This window comes from Solenopsis invicta, chromosome 15, assembly GCF_016802725.1.
Source record: "Solenopsis invicta isolate M01_SB chromosome 15, UNIL_Sinv_3.0, whole genome shotgun sequence".
NCBI lineage: Eukaryota > Metazoa > Arthropoda > Insecta > Hymenoptera > Formicidae > Solenopsis > Solenopsis invicta.
In genome coordinates, this window is record NC_052678.1 from 4,436,175 (window position 1) to 4,460,413 (window position 24,239).

Here is a 24,239-nt window from a genome sequence, read left to right on the forward strand (position 1 = left end):
ACGTAGAGGGTGCATCAGGAGCGGCCTCGATATTAAACGAGGCGAAGGTAAAGGCGAACGAGGGTCGCGAAGGATTCGTCGGCGAGGGGACGTGGGAAGAAAGGACGAGGTCTTGACAAGGCAAAGCCGTCTCTTTTGCGGGATATAGAAGCGAGCGCCCGCTTCCTTATCGAAATTCTTAATTAGAAAATTTTAATTATGTTTTGAGGCTGCGGCGACGTCGACGGGACTAAGACATATATATAGCGGAATGTATGTATGTATGTGTGTGTGTGTGTGTGTGTGTGTGTGTGTGTGTGTGTGTGTGTGTGTGTGTGTGTGTGTGTGTGTGTGTGTGTGTGTGTGTACGTGTGTACGTGTGTACGTGTGGGTAAAGACGAGATCCAAAAAGGGGCCGAGAAGCTCTACACCAGCTCTCTGCGTCAGAAAGATAGTAAATTTCTGCAGAAGGAAGGAGGCTTGTTGCGCTCGAGGCGCTAGATGCCGAAGGTAATTAAGCTTGCGCCTCATAAAGATATTCTGACAGCATTGTCTTTTTGAGCCGATATTAAATCGTCGCGCTGCCACGCGTTTTCGCGGCAACTTATTAAAAGAATCTCGTTCTCGCACTTTGCTTAAACATAATGAAGAAGATTTTTTTTTTTTTCATCCTCGCTTTTCCCAGAAACGAACAGGACGAGCTTTTCAGTTTATTGCGAAACTGCGGAATTTTTATTTCCTACTTAAGAGATCAAGCGTACTTTGTTATAGTACTCTTATCCACGGTTATAACGAAAAATATAAAAGATTCTAAAATAAAAATATGGGAAGAGGGGCCAGTGTATCGGTCTACAGCGGATCTTGGTGCCCAATAATAATTTTGGTTGAATTTTTACAGTCTGCAGCTCAGTGTGAACCACTCTGCGAGCACAGTCTTTAAATCTGACGCCGCAACACGTAACGTCAAATTAAATTAAATTGACAAATTAAATTGACGAATTTGATAATTTTCACGTTAACATACTGCATCTTAAAATACTGTACAGAATTATTTGGAAAAAAATAATATCTTAATCTGAATTCTTTTTGATCTACAGCGGATCTTGGCGGCACAATAATAATTTTTGTGTAAATTTTTACAATTTTAATAATTTTAAATTGCTCGTCAATTTAATTTATATTACATATTCCGGTTTTGGTTAAGGATTATGTTTCAAGACAATATACGTACAGTTTACGTGAGCTGAAATTTGTAAAAATTCACACGAAAATTTTTAGCCACCAACATCCGTTATAAATTGATAATGATCCCCTCATCTTTATGTTCGACATTTTCATTAGTCTTGAACTAATTATCATTGATGAAGATTCTAATATCGTATTTTTTATTTTTATTTTTTTAATTTAACTCCTCCTTTCTCTCTCTCTCTCGGTATTTTTATGTCAAAATATTGTACTTAAGCATTGTAGCTCTTAAAATCCCCGATATTATTAACTTTACCACTATTTCGCTGTAGCTCAAGCGTTGGTTTTCCTTGTTGCATGCTCCTAGCTCAATAGCCGTAGGGAACATTCTTCGCAGCTGTTCGTAACCAAAGGATTAACCTGTCGATAATAATTCGCAAAGCGTGCCGTGCTAGGGGAAGCCGCTGCCGCCGTCGCCTCTTCGTAATTCCATCGACGGCGGGGGTGCCGCTAGACGAACTCCATTAACTGTTTAACGAACCGCAATTTATTACGTTATAAACCCGTGCACGCTTTCGCAGGATGACGCCTTCTCGTCTGGGACACATTTCCTTCGGCGCCGTCTAAGGATTGCGTAATGCATTCCACACGAGATGCTCGGAGACTCCGCCGCTCTAAAGCATCTCAGATGTACCGTTTGCGATCCTTACGATTCTTTTCGCAGCGAGGAGCGAAAAAGGACTCCCGATTATCTTCTCTCTTTTTTTTTATAAACTCTAATATTAAGGATTGGGATGCACGTGATTTAACGCGGAATCCAGCTTTTCCATCACAATAACTCTTTACGATTCGACGAAAGAGCAAACTCTCTTTGTCAAGGATAAAGTGAAAATAATTGTTCATGCAAATTGCTGCGTAAAGGGCTTTTTATTTTACGACTTGTACCATTCCGTTCAATCTTGCGCGTATCGTGAACAGCGAAATTAAGGGTGCAAAGAGTGAACGTACCATAAAAAGTGTCCCATAAACGTAACGCTAATCCTGCCGACACATCTCTTTCTCTCTCTCTCTCTCTCTCCGCGCGAAACAATGGCGATCGATTATTCGCGATGACGCCGGCGCGCTTTAATGTCGTAACGTGGCGCGTGCCGCCGCCTGCAATCGCATTTACAATCTGGCTGGAATTCAATTCGGTGCTGGTGGCGGCCGTTGCAGCGAGAGCCACGCGCGGAACCTGTTGCCCGGGATCCCGCCAGTTTCGCGAGATCGTACCGATAATACGCGGCACACCGGCACGGCGGCTGTCTATCGACGTCGATTACTTTGATTGCGAGTACATTAGCGTTCGCCTAATGCTCGGCGCTAATGTTTCGCGCTCGCAGAGAAAGGCGAATTCGCGACGTCGGCGCTTTGTCGACGTTATCGTTCAGCGACAATCGTTCATAACGCGCCGGCTGCGATAATGGAAGGCCATGTGAGGCGATTGTCTGACGGACAATCGCGAATTTCCTGATATTAAGGCATTTTGACGAACGATATAAATTGTCCTTTCGTCGGTCCGATGATGACGTTCGTCATTATCAATCACTGCAACCTTGCACTGTTGCTGCGCATTGAAAAAAAAATACATCGGTGTTTATACTTTCGAAAGTTTCCGGATGATTTATATCAAACGGCAGATCCGGCAAATGAAACCATTTGCGCGCCGCGTAATATATATATATAGAACACGGTGTTTTTAGATAGTTACTTGATATAAACTCGTAGTCAAAACAGCCAGAAGACGATAGCTGGAGGATATATCAGTTAAGTAAGACTGCAACTGTGCCGTAACTCGGCATATTCATAGCAGAATTAACGATCCGTGCCTAACTTGGGTACCCGCCGCTACTCCCCCGGGAATAGCTGGAAGGAAGCAAGAGGTTTCCCTAGGATTCCGTGAGTACGTGCCCTCCTTTCTGCCCAACTCCTGCTTGTTCAGGCGGAGGAAATGTTCGGCGGATTATAGGTAGTTAACTCGTATTTGTCAAGTTCATCCAGGTATAATAATAATAATAATAATAATAACGAAAACCGAGACTAAGTAAACAGAATAATTTTGCGCGCGCGCAAATAAATAACAAAATTGAATACAGTAACGATTCAATTAAGCCGAATAGTACGAAACGACGGAGAAATAAGAATTGAGCCTTCTTAACTGGCGGCGTTCAATCAATACCGCGCGCTACCGACGAATCCGGCAACAGGTTACGCCAACTTCGACGAGACGACGTGAAATCGGTATGCGTGCGAAGAGGGTGAGCAAGAGAATGAGAGAGGAGAGTGGGACGGAGGAAAGGGGGACGAGAGCGAGGGTGTATTACGTTCCGACCGAGCTGACGGCGGTGGAATGGCTCGAATATTGGCTAAAAATGTAAATTGCCTCGACATCGTGCACCCCGACGCGACGACGGGTCCTCTCAGTCGTTCCGACGCACCCATCCCGATCGCCGGCGACGCGCCGTGAAATAATTGAAAACACGCGTGTCGTCTCCGGGCCATGCTGATCAAGAACGCCGCTCCCTCCGCTGCGCCGTTCTGCCTCCGCGCTCTCCGCGAATGTTGCACCCCTGTGGAAAATACTTTTAAAGGGGGCGAAAGGCGAGAGAGGACGAACGTACCGTGAGTACGTCCGCGGAGACTAACTTGGACGCTAAATTAAGACACTCGGTAAAATACGGCGCATAAAGTATTTCGTGAACTGCACTTGCATTTTATTGCCCCGCGCGTATGCCCCGTATGAAACTTATATATTTTCGAAGAGGCATGAATAATGGATACGGAAGAAGTATCATATTAAGTCCGCAGTAGTACGTGTCCATGTATGGTCAGCCTTCTTCAAGAATCAAAGGATAATTTTATTTATGCGACCGTTGGTCAGCAGAACGTGTCCGTATATCGTCAAAACTTTTGTACTACGATATATGCGAAATTCTTTATTATTAAAAATTTATTTAATTACTTAAATATCTTATATGAATTAATTTAGCTTGAAACTCTCTCGTACAAATTCGCTCCGCTTCTTTGTACGTTGTATCGTCTCTGGGAGAGCTCACATATTTCTCAATCATTTTTTTTTGTCTGAAGTCTTTTTTTTTTAGATGTGCGGTAAATTGCGGAGATATGGTTGGAAATGACAAGTGCTCGAACGTTGCGATAGAAAGCGCGGAAGGAATTTATTTTTGCGTCGAGAAACGTCGTGGCTCGTGCCGATAATTCATCACTGCGCGCGCCCCGTAACGCGGACGAGGAAAAAAAGGCAAATTTTTTTTCCCCAAAATTTTCCCTGAAAGCTGCGACACGTTCAATTTGTCATTGGGCGCAGGAGCGCGTTTCGTACCACCCGAAATAACACGCGCGTTAAACTCCAGTCGGCCGCCGTCGGAAACTGTCGACTTTGACACTTCCATTCCCACGTTCACCTCCATTAAATGGCCGCGTGCCTCTCTCTCTGCGCTCGCAGAAGCATTAGGCTAAGCTTCTTCGCGTTCCCCTTTCTTTTATTGAAGGATGATACGAGGTTCTTTTTTTAGGAATTGGAATTCACCGTCGACACATTCCAAATAAATATTTACACCGTCTCTGACACTCCCTGAGTTGTAGCGCGTTTTTTTTTCTTTCTTTCTTTTTCCGCCTTCACGCTTTCTTGGCAAAAGCGGAGTTAATCAGTACCGAATTAACTGTAAGTGAAGGCGGAATTAATCAAATGCAAACTGTAGCGACGGGAAAAGTGCTGATATGCCAGAAGCACGAGAGCGAAGAGAGGCGTGCGGCAGATGGAAAGGGCGGAGAGCAAAGAGAGAATGCGGAAATCGAGCGTGGCACGATGTAGGGTGAGAAGGGGAGCAAAGAGGGGAGAAACGCAAAGGGTGGTGCATACGAGAACAAGAGGGAAATGGAAAGAGCTAGGGTATGTAGACACGGTGGACATGCCACAGTCGCTTTATCCGTATTAATGCGGAATAACGCGTGCAATTGTTGCTTTGAGCTTGCCATCGGGAATGCGTGTGCTCTCAGCTTGCACATGTCGTGTGTGCGCGAACGAGAGCCGGGTAGTGGAGCGCATTATCATACGCACTCGTGTCGCGGAGAAGCGCAACCATTGCGAGCCGCTACGTTGTGACTAAAAGGTCGGTTTCGCCTTCCGCAAGAGAATCGGAATGTTTTGACGGATTTGCGTTGATACGAATTAACTCTGTGAATCGAATTCCCTCAGAGATAAGCCTAACGGACATCCTTTACCGCAATTAGGTTTCTTCATCTTAGACCGGTATTCGTAGTCGTAAATAATTTTCATTCTTTGACTGAAAGCCTAATTAATTACAGATTTAATTATAAATTTATTCATTTTTGCTTACAATCAAAGATTGAAAATTATTATCGGCCTTAGGGATGTTTTGACTATACAATGCGTGCTAAAAGTTATTGAAATTCAAAAACTGAAGGCTTCTCTAGGTTTATTCTTTTTTTTTGCTAATCAACAACAAAAAATTTTGGTCTTAAAACTAGCTTTAAAAAAGAAAACAGTGAAAAATTTGATAGTTTTTATAATAGTTTTTACAGCAAAAATTATTATTTGTTGCAGTTTTAAATAAATAACTTTTAAACCTGAGCAAGAGGATCTAAATGAAATTTTTTGTACGAATATTTATTAGAGTTTTATTAATGTACAACAATTTTTATTTAATTGGTAATGCTACTTCCCCATTAAATTTGCAAATAAGTATAATATAATACAGTTTAGTATATAAAGATATAAATAATTATATTATTAACATACAGGAGTTGGACAAAATAATATGAATATTATGCAATATAGTACAGTTTGTTGCATGTTGGCAACACTGCTTTCTTGTAAATAATGCGACGCGTATGTAATGCGCAGTTTACGTGGCAGGTCTTGTAGATTATATTTCAATGTATTATACGCTTTGTTCTGCGACGGTTATAACAAGCAATCGGTGAAATGCGTGATCTCTCAGACTTCGAAAGAGGGCAAATCGTTGGTGCACGGTTAGCGGGAGCGTCTGTGACGAAAACAGCTGTTGAACTGTTTAACGTCTCGCGAGCGACAATATCCACGGTAATGACAGCATACAAAAAACATAGTAAAACATCATCGGCGAAGAGGAATAGTGGACGAAACCTTATTGAGTTAATTGACACAGACCGACAAACATTAAAAACGATTGTGGTCAGACAACATAAAACTACGGCGGCAAAAGTGACAGCAGAACTCAACGCTCACCTAAGTAATACTGTTTCGACAAAAACAGTACGGTGGGAGCTCCACAAAGCTAATATTCATGGAAGGGCTGCAATTGCAAAACTCCTTACAACGGAAGCCAACGCTAAGCTGCGAAAGAAGTGGTGCCACAATCATAAAACCTGGGCACTTGAAGATTGGAAGAATGTGATATGGTCCGATGAATCATCGTTCACATTGTTTTTTACTAACGGTCGGGTTTATGTATAGAGAACCCCAAAAGAAGCCTACGATCCGGACTGCCTCTCTACAGTCAAGCATGAGGGAGGACCAGCTGAATACACGATATAGCCGCCCGTTGTGATTTGGGCGGCTATATCGTGGTATTCAGCTGGTCCTTTTATTCACATCACTGGCCGGATTACTGCCAATGAATATCTTGCTATCCTCATTGATGAAGTTCTTATTATGACTAGCTGCCAAACTGCTGCCAAACATCGCCATATTCCAAGTTGATAATGCGCCCATAAAGGTTCAGTCTTGATTTGAGGAGCATCAGAATATCATCAAACATCTTCCCTGGCCAGCACAATCGCCAGACCTCAACATAATTGAACCGTTGTGGGGAGTTTTAGAGCAGAGAATAAGGAGCAGATTGCCATCTCCAACATCATTGAAGCAATTGGCGGATGCTTTGGTACAAGAATGGAACAACATTCCGTTGGAAACTATTCAGACACTCTGCGAATCTATTCCGCGAAGAATTGCAGCTGTTCTATAAGCAAATGGTGGCCCAACACCTTATTAATAAATAAATATTGTGTATATATTATTTTGTCCAACCCCTGTATTATACAATATATAAATATTATAAGTACTACGAAATGCGATTTTGTAGTACATAAGAATCAAGAGTAAACAAAAATTAAATAACTTTTAAATCAAATAAATAAATTGTGCTCAAATTTTACACAAACTCTAATACTGAAATATTTTATGTTTTTATATTTTTGGTAATGTTTTGAGATACCATATATTCTTGACGTTTTTTTGCTGGTATCGAGTGGCAAATTGCTGATAGAAAATAGAATAAATTCCAGAGCGGCATTTAAAAGTTTCTAAGAAATTCTTTCATTTTCTGGCGAATTTTCAAGTTTTGCTAATTAACGAATTTGAATTTTACGCGAGCAGACTCGTGAGCAAAGTCACGTTAGTGGACAACGGGAGATCAGGTCCGCCGGACTCAATCCACCGGGCTTAATCCTCCGGATTTAATCCATAGACCAATAATCCATAGACCAAATCCATAAAAAAAGCCCGCTCTTGTATGCCTAGCTATTGACGCGGGATCGATTCGGATTATGGGCCGTGATCCCGGATGATGAGTGTCGCGGTCGATATCAAGGCTTCGAATTCGATATACGCGCTCGCGAATCGTAATACCGCGAATATCGTCGACCGAACGACCAATCCGGCGTAATCCTAATTGGCGATTGCAATTTGCGACTCTGTGTGATATTTTGTGCTTGGATGACTTTTTCAAAACGCCGCTCGCCTTGCTTTGTGTACGGTTCATACGGATTACCGTTTTTGTTTTTTTTTTTTTGTTTTTTTTATTGCGATGAGAGGAAAAGAATTAGCGAAAGCACGAGCACGCGGCTTTGATAATTGCGATATTGATATCGCGATTAAGTGCCAGGTGTTGATACCGCGCTGCTGGCGATTACCCCTTTATTAATCTTTTCGCTTTAAAGTGAACACGTACGAAAAATTCATGCGCATTTTCCCGCAGAGGAGTGCACCCACACGTCTTGCAGTTATCGTTACAGCGATAACTTGTTTTATCACTGCACTCTCACGCGATGAGCTGCCGCGGTCTGGATAATACAAGATTAAGAAATATTGGAAGATATCGCTGAAGGATCGCCATTTCTGCTCTTCCATCATGCAGACTGATGCTTAATCGTACGTACGCAGTGAAATAGAAATCCGTCTACATTGCTTTTTAATTACGCCTTTAATTAATCAAGTAGAAAAATATTTAATTGAACTGACGTTGAGACGTCGTATTATTTAGTATTGTGCTCCCGCTTATTACAGTTCGACGATGATATCTAATTAATATATTTTTGCAGATTAATTTTTTGTTTCTTGTTTACGAAGCGCAGACTGGGGATTTATCAAGCACAATTCGCTCTGTCTACTCGTCTGGGTTCGTAAATGAAAAACAAAAATCCAATATAAACGTATACTAAGTAAAAATGTATTAACCTGATATTATCAGCGGATCGTAATGAGCGGGAGCGTAATGCTAAATAATATGACGTTTCCCGCAACGTCAGGTGAATTAAACAATTTTTCTACTCAATTAATTAGGCTTTACTCTCACTTGACGTGCACTTGTTTTTCCATCGCCGCGTCAACAAATGGACAATCTCCTCGCATGCATTTAAAAAAATGTTGAGATCCGGTATTGTAAAATGATCTCTACAGAGATACGTTGTAAGCGTCCGCAAGCGCGATGTGTGCCGGGTATCTCGCGCATTTTATTTGCACATGTGTATGTGTGTGCGTGCGTGTTGTGCGCGAGAACTATTTTTCAAAATTCGCTTTATCTCCCGCGGGACGGCACGCATATTCCACATATTTCCGTCGGCATTCACGCCGCGAAAAAATTCACTGAGAGGCACGCTGATACGCGTTAACCCTTAACCAGGCGTGATGACGTGGACGCCGCGCCGCGCGTCACGATTTGACGCCACACAGTTTATATACATATGCATATACACCCACACACATACGCAGGGTGATTATTAATGAATGTCCCCACTTTTTACCATCGGAGCACGCATTTGTAATTTCTAATATAATAATATGTTAGAAATACGTATCCGTCGGTGAATCATGCTTCTATGGTAAAAAGTGGGGACATTCATTAATAATCACCCTGTATATATACATATTTATTATACGGGGAATAACACTAATCGAATAACACTAATCGAGTTGCACTTTAATACGGATGCAGTACGACGGAGGCACGTAGATCCGGGATTCTTTACGGCGGACCACTTTAGCGAGGAATGTGTTGCTCGAGACATTAATGAGCTGACGCACTTCGTCGGAAATTGCATTTGGAAATCCCTTTCGGGATTCGATCGTGGCGCGAGCATCCCATTCTACGGTCGTAACGGCGGTCTCCCGGCCCCGTGTTCCGGGGTGATCGGGCTCGCGTGGAAGGGGCGCGCGAAGGGCTGTTTTATGCAGGCCTTGGATTTTATGCAATGAGACTGCAATATCAAACGGCGCGCGAGCGGAGTGCCGTTGAATAAAATATTCGGTACCGTTGAGGAAAAAAGCACCGAGACGAGCGGGACGGGATAGGAAAATGGGGCGAGGAACGGCCGCCAGACGCATTTCGATTTCCCTATACCTGGGCTGCTGCTGCTGCTGCTGCTGCTGCTGTTACTACTACTACTGCTGCTGCTGCTGCTGCTGCTACTGCTGCACAATAGATACACGGGGGCCGGCCGGGTTGCGACCGCGCGGGATCTCGCGGGTGCATTAAAGCGCGCCTCATATTCCCCGCCGATCGTTGCGGTAATTTATTACGCGCCCGATCGCTCCTCGCCGTCCCGTTTGCCCTCCCTATACTCGCTTCTTTGTTTATTGAAACGCGCGGTCTCGATATTACTGTCGCCTGGCTCTTTAACCCATTCAGCGAGAATCTCCGAGGCTCTTCATTCGAGAGAGAAAGAGAGAGAGAGAGAGAGAGAGAGAGAGAAAAGCCTGAATTTTTCATCGATTTTTCACACGGCGAATGTGTTCCGAAAAATGTCTGAATAGATCAAGGATCGGGCTGCGCGATATTCGCTTCTCGCACGAGACTAGCACCATTTCACGGCGTTTCGTTCTATCGATCTGTCGCTGAATTATTTTGTTTTCGCTTCGTACAATTATTTCAGAATTAGCGGAACTAGGCAGGTTTAAAAGCGCGATATGCGCTACAAATGAAATGTCATCTAATTATAACGTATCGTATGCGCTTTATCCGCGTAATTAATATGAAATTTACACGCCCGGCCATTGGTCATTTCAACGGATATGCACCGACAATGGTTCCCACTCCCCGTTGTTTACGGTCACTCCGCCGCGCCCGGTGTTTAGCAACTCTCGGCCACTTTCGCGAACGAATAATCTCGCTTGACGTCACAGAGTGAGAAAATGAGACAGTGCGAGGGCAGTGGAGCGATGCGAAAGCAAGGTGCTGCGAAGTAGAGAGGGATGCGAGCGAAAGAAAGACAGAGAGAGAGAGAGAGAGAGACATTTCGAAACTTAGATTGGTGTCACGTGGCTCTCGGCGATCTGAAAGTAGCAGATGGGAGGGAGGGGGATGAAGAGAGAAATGTCGGGAGGAGAGAGTGCGGAAAAGGGTAGAGATAGAGGGAGGGAGAGAGACGGGAACGCTGTAACAGCACGATTCGAGGCGGCTTAACCGGCAAATCCGAGGTAAGACCCCCCGCAAAATCTCTATTTCCGCGAACGCCATGTTTCCACGGCGTTTCCCGGTGCGCCCGTAGCCGCCGGAAGTGCTTCTCCCCCCCCCTTTACTTCCTCCACCCGCGCCCTCGTTCCTCCAGCCGATTCTAAAACCCGGGTCTGCCTGCGTCGCGGGCGCGTGTCTGCCATGTAAATCTTAAAGGATTACGCTCATAATTGCCTGCGTCGCCGCGTAATTGAAGAGCACTTAGACCGGCTCAGAGCCGACGCGATACGTGACTACCTCGTGCCCGGGATTCCGCCGAAACGATTCCGTCACGGATTCCTCGAAGGTTACTGTCGTACAACGCGCGAACGTAACGCGATGGACGTCCCACAGGATGTTGGACAGGATGTTCAGAGGATTTCGCGTTACGCACGACGCCAGTTGTATCGATCTGAGAACGCGTCCTTTATCTTGCGAGAAAGACGACAAAAGTTTTGATGAGAAAACAGCAGCTGCTCCCGATAAAAAGTTTCTTAAACAGACATTAATTATTGATTGGTAATCAAAAGGACTTTTTACGAATACGCCTGTTTGAGAACGTATGTCACGTATCAATGTATTACCAAAGGTATAAAAATTTTGAAGATTGTTCCGTTATCATTTGAGTATCTGTGTAAAATTTGAGTGTTGACAATTCTCTGATTGATTTACAAATTATTTAATTTTTTTTTTTATTCGCTCTTGATTCTCATATAAAATCGCAATTTATAGTTCTTATTTTTGCAAATTTGATGAGGAAATAGCATTACGAATTAAAACACATTTTTTTACATGTACTAATAAAACTTTAATAAATATTCGTGCAAAAGTTTGTTTGAATTCACTTTTAACTTACTCCTTTAAAAGTTATTTACCTAAAATTTTTACAAAACATCCACTGAGAAAAAAGTTTGTTTAAAAAAAAAGGATCTAAAATATTTAATCCCAGCATGTTCAAGTAAACATTGGGTTGATTCAACAATTATTTAGTTGCACAAAAAAAAGATATAATTTATTCACATCAACCAATAACATTTTTTATTAAAAAAAATTAACTAAATTAATATTTAGTTTGAACGTATTGGACACTCAATATTTTCGTTCTTCGACTAATTTTTTCCCAGTGATTATTTTCGCGGTATTATAAACTATATTTTTCGTTGTTTTGTCCTTTGTAGCTCCTTTGTAGCTTTGTTTTAGAGTCAAAATCAGGGCATTTACGACAAAAATTTTTTGTCGTAATATAGAATGTTACAAACTATTATGATAATATAGAATATTACAAACTATTATTTTTTTAGATATAGATTCTGGATGCTGTGTATACAGATTTTGAGAATCAATGGGTAAAACCGTTCCTCCCTCGTTAACTGATGTTGCGACAGCCATGAATCTCAAAGACACGAGAGACTTGAGAATCTCGTTATAGACTCACTGTATTATTACGAGGGTACTATTATTTAATCGATCGATATCTCTCTCGCGATATCGAGAGGGGATATCGGGGTAATCAATCCCAAATTCTGGCGCGCTCTCAATCGCGGCTTTATTAACTAATGCAATCGTAATCGCGCGATCTTCGACGCGGTTCGTCGACTTTTGCGCGATACGATCTGTGCGTCCAAACTTAGTCGGGCGCCCCGAGTCGTGCGAGCCTAGCCCTCCGATACCGTCTGGCTTAATGGATTAATTTTGTAATTGGGTGGTTTGTATAATTGAGGCACATTACTGCACAACTACGGGGACCGGGGGACGGCGCGACGTGGCCGAGGGCTTGCGCGACAAAATTTTAACCGAACTTTCGGCTCCCGCTCCGTCGCGAGTTTCGGACCATGTTTCGGAAATGTCAACAGTGCGTTACCGGTTTATGGAAAAGTTGGGATACGAAACTATTCTGGCCCTTTGTCGGGTGAAGCTTCCATCGGCTCTTTGTAGTACCACAATCGATTGGCGTTTCGGTGATTTAGCGACAAAGTGACAAGTCTGTCAGTCGATGCGGTCGCGGCGAATGCTGTGTGCGTGTGCAAAACTTTCGCAACTGTTATTTTAAATAAATTCTGCGGCACCACTAGCGATTGGGATTTTTAACGCGTTAAACTTGTCGATTTCTTAGTTACACAATTTGAGCCAAGTTACTTTCGACCTGTCAAGTAGTTTTTACTTATATAATTTCTGTATTATTCGACGATATTTTCAGTAGCGCTCATATAACAATTTTTCTAAATTGGAAGGGACAAGTTTCTCGAAGCATTTTTATTTTATTTTATTTTAGTTTTTTTATTCGAGCTTCTGTCTTTAACGTCTGCTCTTCTCTTTGTGTTTCAGGTAGGTCTAATAAGCAATAGAATTGATCTGTGTTCTATACACCGACGGAAAATACGTGCGAAGAATTTAGACAGTATGATGATGACAAACCTACCCCCTGTTATGCTGCCACCTATTACGGACTACGGGATGCTGACGGGACCCACTCTCGGAATAAAGGTGAGTCGATTTACCCTCCGGCAACCTCCGAGGAAAACGAGTTTCCTGATAATACAAAGATACAATTGAGTGCCAATTACGAGCTGTGCCTCGACTGCGACGTTGATTCAAACGCGAGTGTATCCGCGCGTGCAAAAAACGTACGTAATCCCATGTGACAATCTTGAGTTCAGTCCGCGCAAAGGGATCGTCGAGCACTCGCAAATTGGTATTTTCTACCGATAGTTTTTTGACAGGCCGACGACAACCGCTACGGGCGATTTTAGCGATGACTGTAAATATTTTTGACCAAAAGAGGGGAAAACCGTTGCGTGTTCTCTCGCCGATTCTCGCTTCTCCACGGTTTTTCCCTGCCTACCTCGGAGCAATTGGGACGTTTTAGTGCCGATATAAAAGCACCCCTGGCGGGGTCTTTGCAGCGTCGAGTATCGCCTTTCATCCCTCGGGCTTTTACAGCTTCACGCTGCACACTCTTGCGCGCGAGCACCCTACAAGCCGCGAGATATTAATTAAAATTCCGTCCGAAATACTTCCAACGCAGAAGGGGGGTTGAGCGCGGTGTATTGGCTAACCGATGGGATGGAGGTTGCGCCGGCGCGTCTAATTTACTCGGCGATCTTCCACGTTCTGAAATAAACAAGCAACAACAGCCATCAACATTCCATTATGCTACTTACGTCTACTTCGCGTGAAAGCTAATAGTCGCATTTATAATGCGAGCGAAGGAGGTGATTAAAAACACGTCGAGATGATAAAGAGATTTATGAAAATTAGGACGGAGTAAATTTATACGACTGCGCAAAAAAAAAGGAAACAAGACGTAATATTAAATTAATATGCGGAGAGGAACGACTGTTTTTATTAAATTCCAGTAAATTTTTTTTGTACTTTACGTGAAATATTAATATTAATGTCTTCTTGCATTAATATATATTTTTTTAAATAAAAGAATAATATTCTCCCTTTAAACATAAAATTGCGCGCGCGACACGCTCTCGCCATTTCATCGGACGAAAAATTCGTCGGGGATTGGATTTCCTGTGTAAGAGAAATGATCAATTCCCTTTCACATTTCCGATATGCTAAGCGGTGGAAAAGCGAGCTAATAATCGGCCGCGCGGTGAATTCCGTCGGTCGGTCGTCATACGCGCGTGTGCATGCGCATTGTTAACGCGCGACTGCAAATTTTCCGGAATTTCGTTGCCTACTTCTTTGCGCGCTGTTTACAGCTGCAGCCGCATTGCGCATCGCCCGATGCTCAGCGAATTTGCGTTGTTGCGCTTTACAATTCGTCGTTTCGACTCGCGAGCGTTATTAGCTCGCACCGCTAGTGAAAATCCGAAACGCAAATCTGTTCGAATGTACCCCTCGGCCGCCGCTCTTGCTTCCTCTCTCTCTCTCTCTCTCTCTCTCTCTCGATCGCGAGGGTATAGATCGGCGAATAAGATAACCGAACGAGATTGGAGTGCGCGGCGTATACGCGCACAAAAGGTAACTCGGAATTCGAGTCACCTTGGGGACTCGGTAGGAAATAAGAGCCTTGTCGGAAATGCGGCCGCCGCGGAAAAATCGTGAAAGGCGAGATCTTATTACATCTCTCGTGCAGTTTATCTTCGTCGTTTCGTTTCGCGAGAGAAGAGATGCATTCTGTTCTCCTCCTTTTCTCCTTTACGAGCGTACAGTAGTGGGAACCTTTCGCGCGGATCGCTGACGCGCGCTTTCAACGACAGGTAGTTAGCGATTGAGAGGACTCGGCGATACTCGCTCGCATTATTCTCGATTCTTTTTCTTTCGGCGCGCGAGCCCCCATTGTGTTTCCCGCGCGGTCTCGCATCTCTCGCAGCAGCCGCTCCGTAACGTTAATTAAACTATTTCCAGGGAATAGAATATAAAGTTACCTCGCTCGTAGGTCCAGCATAAACGTCCCTTCCATTATCGGTAGAGGTAAAAAATCGCGCTCGAAATTTACTGAATATTACATCGCTGCTAGCGCTTTTTATTACGGTTCACCATTTTTGATCCATCCCCCTTTCTCTCTGTCGGAGAGAAGTCGACTTCATGATCGAGAAGCGGTGCGTGCAGCTCGCGCGTGTAGGATATCCGAAACTTCGATATTGAAAGTATCTTTGGTAACTCGTCTTATGGCAGTTGAGAAAAGTGCAGACAGTTCAGCGACGCGCTGCATAAGGTTTTTAAGAGTTCAATGCAAGGAAGTTTGTCGGCTCGTCGACGGGAAGTGTGCAACGTGCAGATTCATGTCGGCGGGAAGACGAGGGCGGGAGGGGATGAGGGAGGAAGAGGAAAGGAGAGAAAAGAGGGCGTTTTCGGGCGCGCTGCCGGCAAAAGAACGCGCTTCTATAGAACGCGCCGCGAACAAAAAGCTGAATAACATTAACTCGCCTAATGTATTCCCTTAATTTTAATACACAATGCCCGTCGGTACGAGACCCCGAGCCGCGTTCTCGCGGCGAAGATTCTTACTCCCGTTAAACCCTCCACATCTTAATCTTTTTATCTGATTAATATTTATATTTTATTAACATCAGTCTCGCGTTTAGATCGGAGCGCGGTGTAACGGTATTTATTATAACTGTCGAGATATAAAACTAAAGCTGTAAAGTATAAATTTCAAAATTTATTCCGCTACAATTGCTGCTTCCGTATATTAAGTAGCGTAGTAATTATCTTCATGACTGTCCTCAGCGTCCTTTTCGTATGGCTCCGGCAAACGTTTAATTCCGTTTCGTCACAAATAAGGTAACTGTACTCTACGTGGCCTACCTAAGTTTTGCGATTTTTTTCTAATTTTTTGCTGAGTCCAAAATTAACAATTGATGGTCAGCTTCAAAGTAGGAAACATTTCTAAACATTAATTTAAAATGTGGGACAGTTTTATATATTTATATAGTGAGGCTGCAGTGAGAATGTTTAGAAAAAAAAAATGTTATTTAGGTCGTTGTATATGTATATGTAGTTCGTGTAATAACTATATAACTATATTATATAACTATATTATATAATATAGTTCACTTAAAACTATATATTATAATTCTATTAACAAAACTTGTATGGTTGTCCCCTTATAGTTTTCATCACTACAATTTTTCCTCTCAGTATGCGGAGATAATTAACCATCGCCTGATAGTTAAAAGCAGTAACTTTCGAAATATTAGTTCATGAGAAACGTAATCAAGAAGAAAATATTACCTTTGACCTCACTATCAACAACAGAATACACATGAACTGAGCAGTCAACCGTTGGCAAACTAGTCACGTTGATAGCCTGTACGACACACTAATTTGTTGAATTCATCGTGTAACTATTCAGAAACAGCAAGTAGACCATATTGAGTACTATAGGCCACGTATAGAGTACCCTTACCTTTTATTTCAGATTTTAACGGATTATGTCGCGGATTATAACTCGCATTTCCGCCTCGTCTCCCGCTGTTCGAAGCAGCAGCACCCTCGCGCGGACGGGCCCGCGGGGTCCCTCGCTCGATGCTTCGCGCAGCGAAGATTACGCCGAGGATCGATTTTCCGCTCGGCACTTTGATCAGTCTCGCGACCGTTCGACCGGAAGGACTTTTCATATACCGACGGGACGCCTCCTTCCTCTCCTGAAGGGCACGTCGTTTCACAAAGCGTCCTTTTACGTACGCCGGGGCCTGGCCGAACCGCCGCCGCGCCGCAGCATCGCGTTCTTCTCCCCGCTGCTCTCCTATATTTTCTTTGCGTTAATCGTGTCCAGGTCGGTTGATCCCGCGTATACCGGCCCCGGCTCGAACTCCCGAGGCGCTCTGACGTCATTCGTATTATTTCCACTTGCGTCCCGCGCACCGCCGCCGCACCGCGCTCACCTGTCAGACGCACGCATCGCGCGCTCGCGAGAGAGCGAGCGAGTGAGCGAGCGGAGCGGCTAACGCGTGCATCAAATTCGGTGGAGGGGCTATTTGATTGTTGCGGGGAGCGGCGAATTAATTTCCATTCGCGACGCAGGTATACACACGGCGAATTTCGCCCGTCTCCGCGACCGCTCGGCCGCGTTTATTAATAAACGTTACTCCCGATATTTATTTCACGCCGGAAAAGATCGGCTAATTGATTAACAACGAGAGCGGTGTATGCGACGCCGTAATAAATTCGCTTAATTTTCAAAACTCTGCATCCTCATTCCCTTTAACGCTTATTTATTACCCTTCCCTTTCTCTCCCCGTTTCCGTTCGTTAATTTGTCCGTTATTCATTTGTAACGTAAGAATTCAGACGCTACGCGTATTCAAATCGAAATTAATCTACCTCTCACGCGCGCATTAATTTCATACGAAATTGCATTTCGATATTTTTCATCGCGATAGTGACCTTATCGCGCCGCGATTGCTCGCTCGATCGCGGTGCGTGCACACACGCTCATCGTACGCGGCTGCGCGACAAAACGAAGAGGATGGAAATGCACATGAATATCCTGGCGCCCCGCCGGTGACCTCGGCTCTTCGTTTGCATACGCAAACAGTGGAATTAGGGCCGGACACGTCGCGCTGCATGCTCGATCGGAGGTCCTTTGCCCCCGGGAGTGCGTTATTGTCGTCTCGAGCAGGTTATTGTCGTCGAAACACGTCGGAACAATCGACAATATTGCCCGAAATTTGACGGGTCCTCGGGGCCTCCAACGGCGCGAGCCACGTCTGCCAAACTCTCCTGTCCCGCGACTTCTTTCCAATTGCGCAAAGCACCTAATTAGATTATGTCGTTCGTATTTTTTAACGAACTTGATAAATTCTTTTGCCGTTAGCCTCTCTCGCTGGACTAGTTTTGGCGTGGCCTCGCAAAAATGGAGTTACCCTTTGACACGAATGAATTCCAAGAATAGGGGAGAGCTGCCAAATGCGTACCACTTGAGCTATTTTTATATTATATTTTATAGCAGCATTTCGTGCTGTTTTGGATGCAAATCAGAGTTCGAAATTGTAGTTCGATGTTTCGATTATCTATTATTATTTGCTGAACTTTTTAATAATAACAAATTAATTTTTTATAAGCTTTTCTGCGAAAGGCATGATTTAGAAAATCGATTGCTCAAAGTGTATCTCTTTTGAATCGTATTGTCTTGAAAATATTAAATTTATGAATTAAAGTAATTAAAAATACGTATAAAAAGAACTCTCAACTAATAATATTTATTTTATTAATAACTTATCGAAAAAGCGATCAAATATTCAATAATTAATAAATAACGATAATGAAAAGATAAGAACGCTGAAATAAAACTGGCTTGAATTTATTTTTGTATTGACATATTTTTATTTATAGCAATTACTGGTTTTATTATTATCACTTATCGGTCTTACATTAGGATCACTTTTTATAGTAAAATTTGTGATGTTACGAATGGAGAAACTTGATAGAGTTTATAAAAATTGATGTAATTTTTATAGTAATTGTAAATATGCATATACATTGAAAATAAAATATTTTAAAAGCCTTGATTTATGAAAATATAACAATATTTAAAATAAAATTTTGTTATTATCAGCTATAAGTTGATGAAAAATTTACTGATTTACGGATATATCTGATTTTCTAAAATGTTTGAAGGCACTTACAGAACAAAATAGAACTTGTTAAATTTTTGTCTATATTACTTACTTCTTATCTACTTTGCATTTTTGCCACTAAATAAAATAAAAATGTAAACTGTTGAATAGAGGTACCCTTTAGGAGACCGGTACGCATTCAACAACTTTCTCTAATTAGAAGCAAATTACGATTTACATCTAATTAACTTGCGCCGTGAGAACTATGGTTTTCTTTTATTATTATTATTATGATGTCTATTCGAATAATGAGAGGCACCCCCTCACGATTTGGATGAAATCTGCGGAATGATTCACGGATTTAGGGGCTTCTCGCGAAAATTCCTCGGCACTACGGGGGCGGATTTGAATTTTCTATGTCGGCTCACGCAGCGTCCCTCACCGTCGCGGGACACGTCGCATCGAATATTCCATAAATAAATCGACGTTTAATAGAAAATCGGAGAACTGCGAGGTACCTCATCGCTCACTGTCACGGCGCCTCTCGCTACCGGCAGGTAGTATCTCAATAATATTCAGTTTATAAACTTCGAATGGATCCGTTATTACGTTCTCGACGTAGCCCGGTCCGTCCTTCATTCTTAATATCATTCTTCCAGGGGGTGTCTCCGTGGCGTCGATTTATTTTGCGGTTTAGCGTCGAATGAATATGTAACGCCGATATTTTACCTTTGCTCCAGTTTTCCGTCCTTCATCTGGCTTACCTCGCTTCTTGTACCCCTTTACTGTTGGCAAAAGAAAAAGCTCTGGCAATCGAATATAGATAGATTCTCGATAGATTGCGGATCTTAGCTTAATCAAAAGCATAATGATATGCTCGCGCCGAATGTCAGCTAAATGGACGGATCCATCACAATCGATCAAGCATTGTTCGCGTCTCGATAATTTAATGCTCAAGCGACTAACGATGTATCTCAGGCCATCCATCTTTTTCCGTTTCCTCCCGAATTTCGCGCGTGAAGATATACAACTTTCTTATTTCGGAGAGAACCGCCTATCTCCTCCTAAACAGGCGAGTTTCCTAAATAGACCAAAAATTCGTCAGAGTGATCTTTCTTCTAATATGGCAAAACTCTATAATGCAATAGAAAGCTGTTACGAATTTAATTGAGCGTCACGAATACTGAATTTATTTATTTTTTCTTTTTTTTACGTGATACAGTTTCACAGTGATTTTAGACCGACACCGTTGTCACTTGCTCGGCGTGTGACCCGATGCGACGGTAGAGTCACATAAAAATATATTCGCGGCACACGTGCAGAAAATTTCCTGCAAAAGCATTAACCTGAAACGCGGGAGGCCCTCAACTAACCAACCGCGTAAGCTTCTCGGTAAACATGCACAATCGTGAACGGTAAAAAGGACTTAACGGGGTAGGCGCGGTAGGTGTGTAATAAGCGACCATTTGCCGCATTAGAACGACGTTGTGTGAGAGAGAGAGAGAGAGAGAGAGAGAGGGGGAGGGTGAACCTGGATGGCCCCAATTCGAAGTTAACCGCATCGCGTTGATACTTTCCTATTATTGCTCGCTGATTCTCCCGGCTCCAGGTCCACTCCGCTCGCCTTCGTTTCTTGCGCGTTTTCCACCCTCCTCTTCTCTATTTTATTAGCCCGGTTACACAGCACGGCCTCCGAAACAATAACCATTGTTAGACTCGCTCGCACGCGCGCGAGCGCGGCACTTGCAGCACGCCACGTTTGTAGGCCGCAGCCTCACGCTTTGTTCGCTCGCAGACGAGCATTGGTACTCGCAATGGAGGAGACGGTGGTAGCTTTCTCTCAGATGGGTTCGCGCTACCCTCCCCGCCCGTTCCGACTATTTCCAGCGGTCGTAACCATCGCCGCTAACGCTCGCACCCTCTCTTCAACCATCTGCCCCCGTCGGCGTTCTCCGATGCCGCCGCGTTCTTTTTCTTTTCACGCTACAGTTTACAATGCGAATCATTTCGAATTCATGCGGCTTTTTAATTATACACTTGGCCGGAAGGCCGATTTACGATTTCTATGGAAATGGGATTCCGCTCTCTTAATGTCGTCCCTCGTGCTTTATCGATATTTTTCTCCCGCGTGTTTCAGCTCGGGGCGAGGAAAAGTTTAAGGGACGCGGGGGCGCTCTTTTCGAGAGACGTGCATAAGGCCGGCGAAAGTTTCGCGCCGCTGAATATTTTCCGCTAAATTTAGTTCCGACTGAAACGCGTGACAAGCGCCACGCCGCCGGTCCTTCGTAACGGCGAAACAAATGAGCGGTGTGTTTTCGAAATATTGCAAAACGGTACTCGGGGAAAATATTCCGAAATGTTGAGAGAGGGTTTTGTGTGGTGGGAGGGGGATATCGAGCGCCACGTAATGCAATCCCGATTTTTTGCATTATTGCGAGCGACTATGCACCCGCACACCACGCGAGCGTACGTACGACTGTACGTACACGAGCACGTATCTGCCCTTCGATAATGATAGGGTGCGAGTTTCCGTCCTCGTGGAATTGCCTCGTAGCTGCTGTCTCGGCTGCAGTTCCCGAAAACACGGCTCCCTATCGGCACCGACTATCCCTCCCTCCCCCTCCCTTCGTAATTAAACTAATGGAAATCCGACTCGATGCTTTTATGCGATTCCCCACCCCGTATGTGTGTACGAGCGAGCCTCAAACACCGAAACGCAATCCATTCAAGATTCTGGGGTGACAAGCGAAAACCACGAAACTCCGCAACTTCGGATGCATGTGGCGGATTATAACGATTAAATAGAGTTCACGCGTTGATATCCTTTCTAAGAGAATGCGAAAGAAGATCTTCAATTACGCGCTCAACGATTGCGTGTGTTTGAGCCAGAGTTGACCCGATGGGTTCAATGTACAGAAAAAATCCATGGGAAATTTTGGTTTTTACCATCCCGGACTCTAGTCAATGAAATAAACTGGTAAAAGTTATAAAAACGACTACTATATAGCACATAATTTTATGCAAGAAGATAATTTTGCATTAATTAATAAATTATATTAATCGGGTTTCAAAGAAAAATAAAATTAATTAATAGTAATGAATTGATAACAATGAAACCTTGTGATAATAAAATTTCTTTTAAAATTTTAACTGGCTTGTGAAACACTTTGGAAATATAAATTTGGCTAAATTTTACATTAATTTTTAGCTTAGTGAAGACAATATGATAATAAAATATAAAATTTTCACGTAAGTCTTTTTATTGTTTATTGTTTAACATCTTACAAAAAAAACACGAATTTATTGGCTACGTTGTTTCGTAATCTATTACGGATTTTATTTTGGACAAAGCTTAAATTGGATAAGCCTCTTTCCTCAATTGACAACGCTCTTTCTATTAACAGAAAAAACCGGCTTTTGCCTTTTTTTTGAAAAATACCGAGTTTTATCACTGGCAAGGATTTTATTAAAAACCGTAAAATTTTACCAACTTTGATTTTAGCATGGCATATTAAAAAAAAATTTTTTTTTCTTAAATTTCCTTCGAATGCACGAAAATTATTATACAAACTTTTCGCGTCGCGAGAAATCAAAATTCCGGAAAGAAGGGGGCTTTAGCCTAAATCGACCCAATCTAATCCACGTTGCGGTGAATTTGGGTTGCAAATGCCAGGCGCGCTTTTAGGAGCGCGCGAATGAAGCCCGCCCGATAATAACTGAAGCCGTCGCATGTATTGCATTACACGTAATGAAAACAGCTATCGCATTACGCATAATTACAATGTTATTTCATTATATGCGAAATAATTTGCGAAAGTTTGCGAGCGCGCGCGGAGTAATTGGGGAATGAGCAGCGTTACGTAAATGAACTGGGGATAATTGCGCGTCATTGTTCATTATTTTTTCTCTCTCTCTCTTTTTTTTTTATCAAAAGCCGGGAGAGCGCGCGTCGTTACACAGTCCCTTTGTGAAAATATTTTATTGTTTTTAATTAACGCCACGAGAGTTGGCGCGATGTAAAAAAAATCGTGTACGCCCCCATCTTCCCTCCCCCACTCCGCTCCGCGGATATCGCCATCAGCTCGATAGGGGTGGGGAGGAGATCTCAATTAATTTTAATTATTGTTAACAAAGTGTCGAAAAGATGTAACGCGACACGGTTGCGCGGCCGTTAAAAATTAATGACGTTCGTCAAAATGGAACGCCAGGGTAAACACGCGTCGTCCGATACCGAAAACTCGAGAGTCAATTAATTGCCCTGATGGACGCGATGACGTCGCATAAACGTCGCGTTTGTTTTATGCTCGTTTGTTTTTCTATAACCACGTTTTCATTTTCACGTTCAAAATCACGACTGTACCGTCGCGCCACGCCGCCGCTGTCTCTGTTTACCCGTTGTTTGCTTAAAAGGAACATCCTATCCTCGTTTTCGCGCGAATCCGAAATCAGCTTCTACTACGCAATATTTTCGCGATTACCTCCTACAGGCTACACGAATGACACGACACGGTTACTCGCTCTCGAGCTCTATTCCATTATACTTGCTCTCTAGCTTAATTTTTTTTTTTTGCGTCATCGACTTTAGGCTATTGTTGAGGATCGGATTAACGTGAATGAACGTCGTTCGATGGCGGGGACGTGTTTTTGAAAGGAAGCGCGACGGGCGGACTTGGATGAAAAATTAATGTCCATTTTCCTACGTTGGAAATTTTGGGAATTGGCGCTACATCAAGGACGAAAGGCGAGTCTTTCTTCTCTCATGGAGCTCCGCTGCCGGACGGACGATGAAGATCAGCGTTGTCGAATCTATGAAATAGCGTGATATGCAGGATACTAAATCGCCCTGACTAGCGAGAAATTTTTTAACGCCGCGTCAGCTGTCTCTTTTATGGAGGAAAATATGTCCTTTGCGTTTCCGTTGACGAATAATTGCGCGCCGTTAAACGGCTCTCCGTACGCGTCTGTCGCGCGCGCGGCAAATTTTTTTAAATATTCACGTGATAAATCGCAGATGTTTTTCTAATGCGGTGCATGTAGTTAAAAAAAAACGTGTGTCTAGTATAAATTGCTTTTGCAACCGTGTCGTAACTGCTGACAAAGTAATTTGATACGTAGCATATCTGCTGCGATGAATTGCGGCTTCCGTCAAATTATTTATTATTAGAGTCGGGGGAAAAATGATATTTGTGCCGTTGAGCCATTAACAACGAGTATATTTGGACGTTGAAAGAAATTTCAATAAATTAGACATTTATGTTATGCATATATTAATAATATATGATGGAGCA

General features: G+C 43.1%; 1 protein-coding gene across 10 annotated transcripts in view; it reads left to right on the forward strand.

Annotated features, from left to right (window-relative positions):
• LOC105207684 (polypyrimidine tract-binding protein 1) overlaps positions 1–24,239 on the forward strand; it is a 478,610-nt gene that overhangs the window by 206,425 nt on the left and 247,946 nt on the right. For 6 of the 10 annotated variants that reach the window (XM_039457815.1, XM_039457817.1, XM_039457821.1 and 3 more), the window contains one exon: positions 13,260–13,418. The exons of 3 other annotated variants lie outside the window; for them this stretch is intronic. In XM_039457815.1, coding sequence (XP_039313749.1) covers positions 13,260–13,418 — 159 coding nt within the window. The remainder of the gene's footprint in view (positions 1–13,259; positions 13,419–24,239) is intronic. One more of the 10 variants, XM_039457820.1, reaches the window with a different exon arrangement.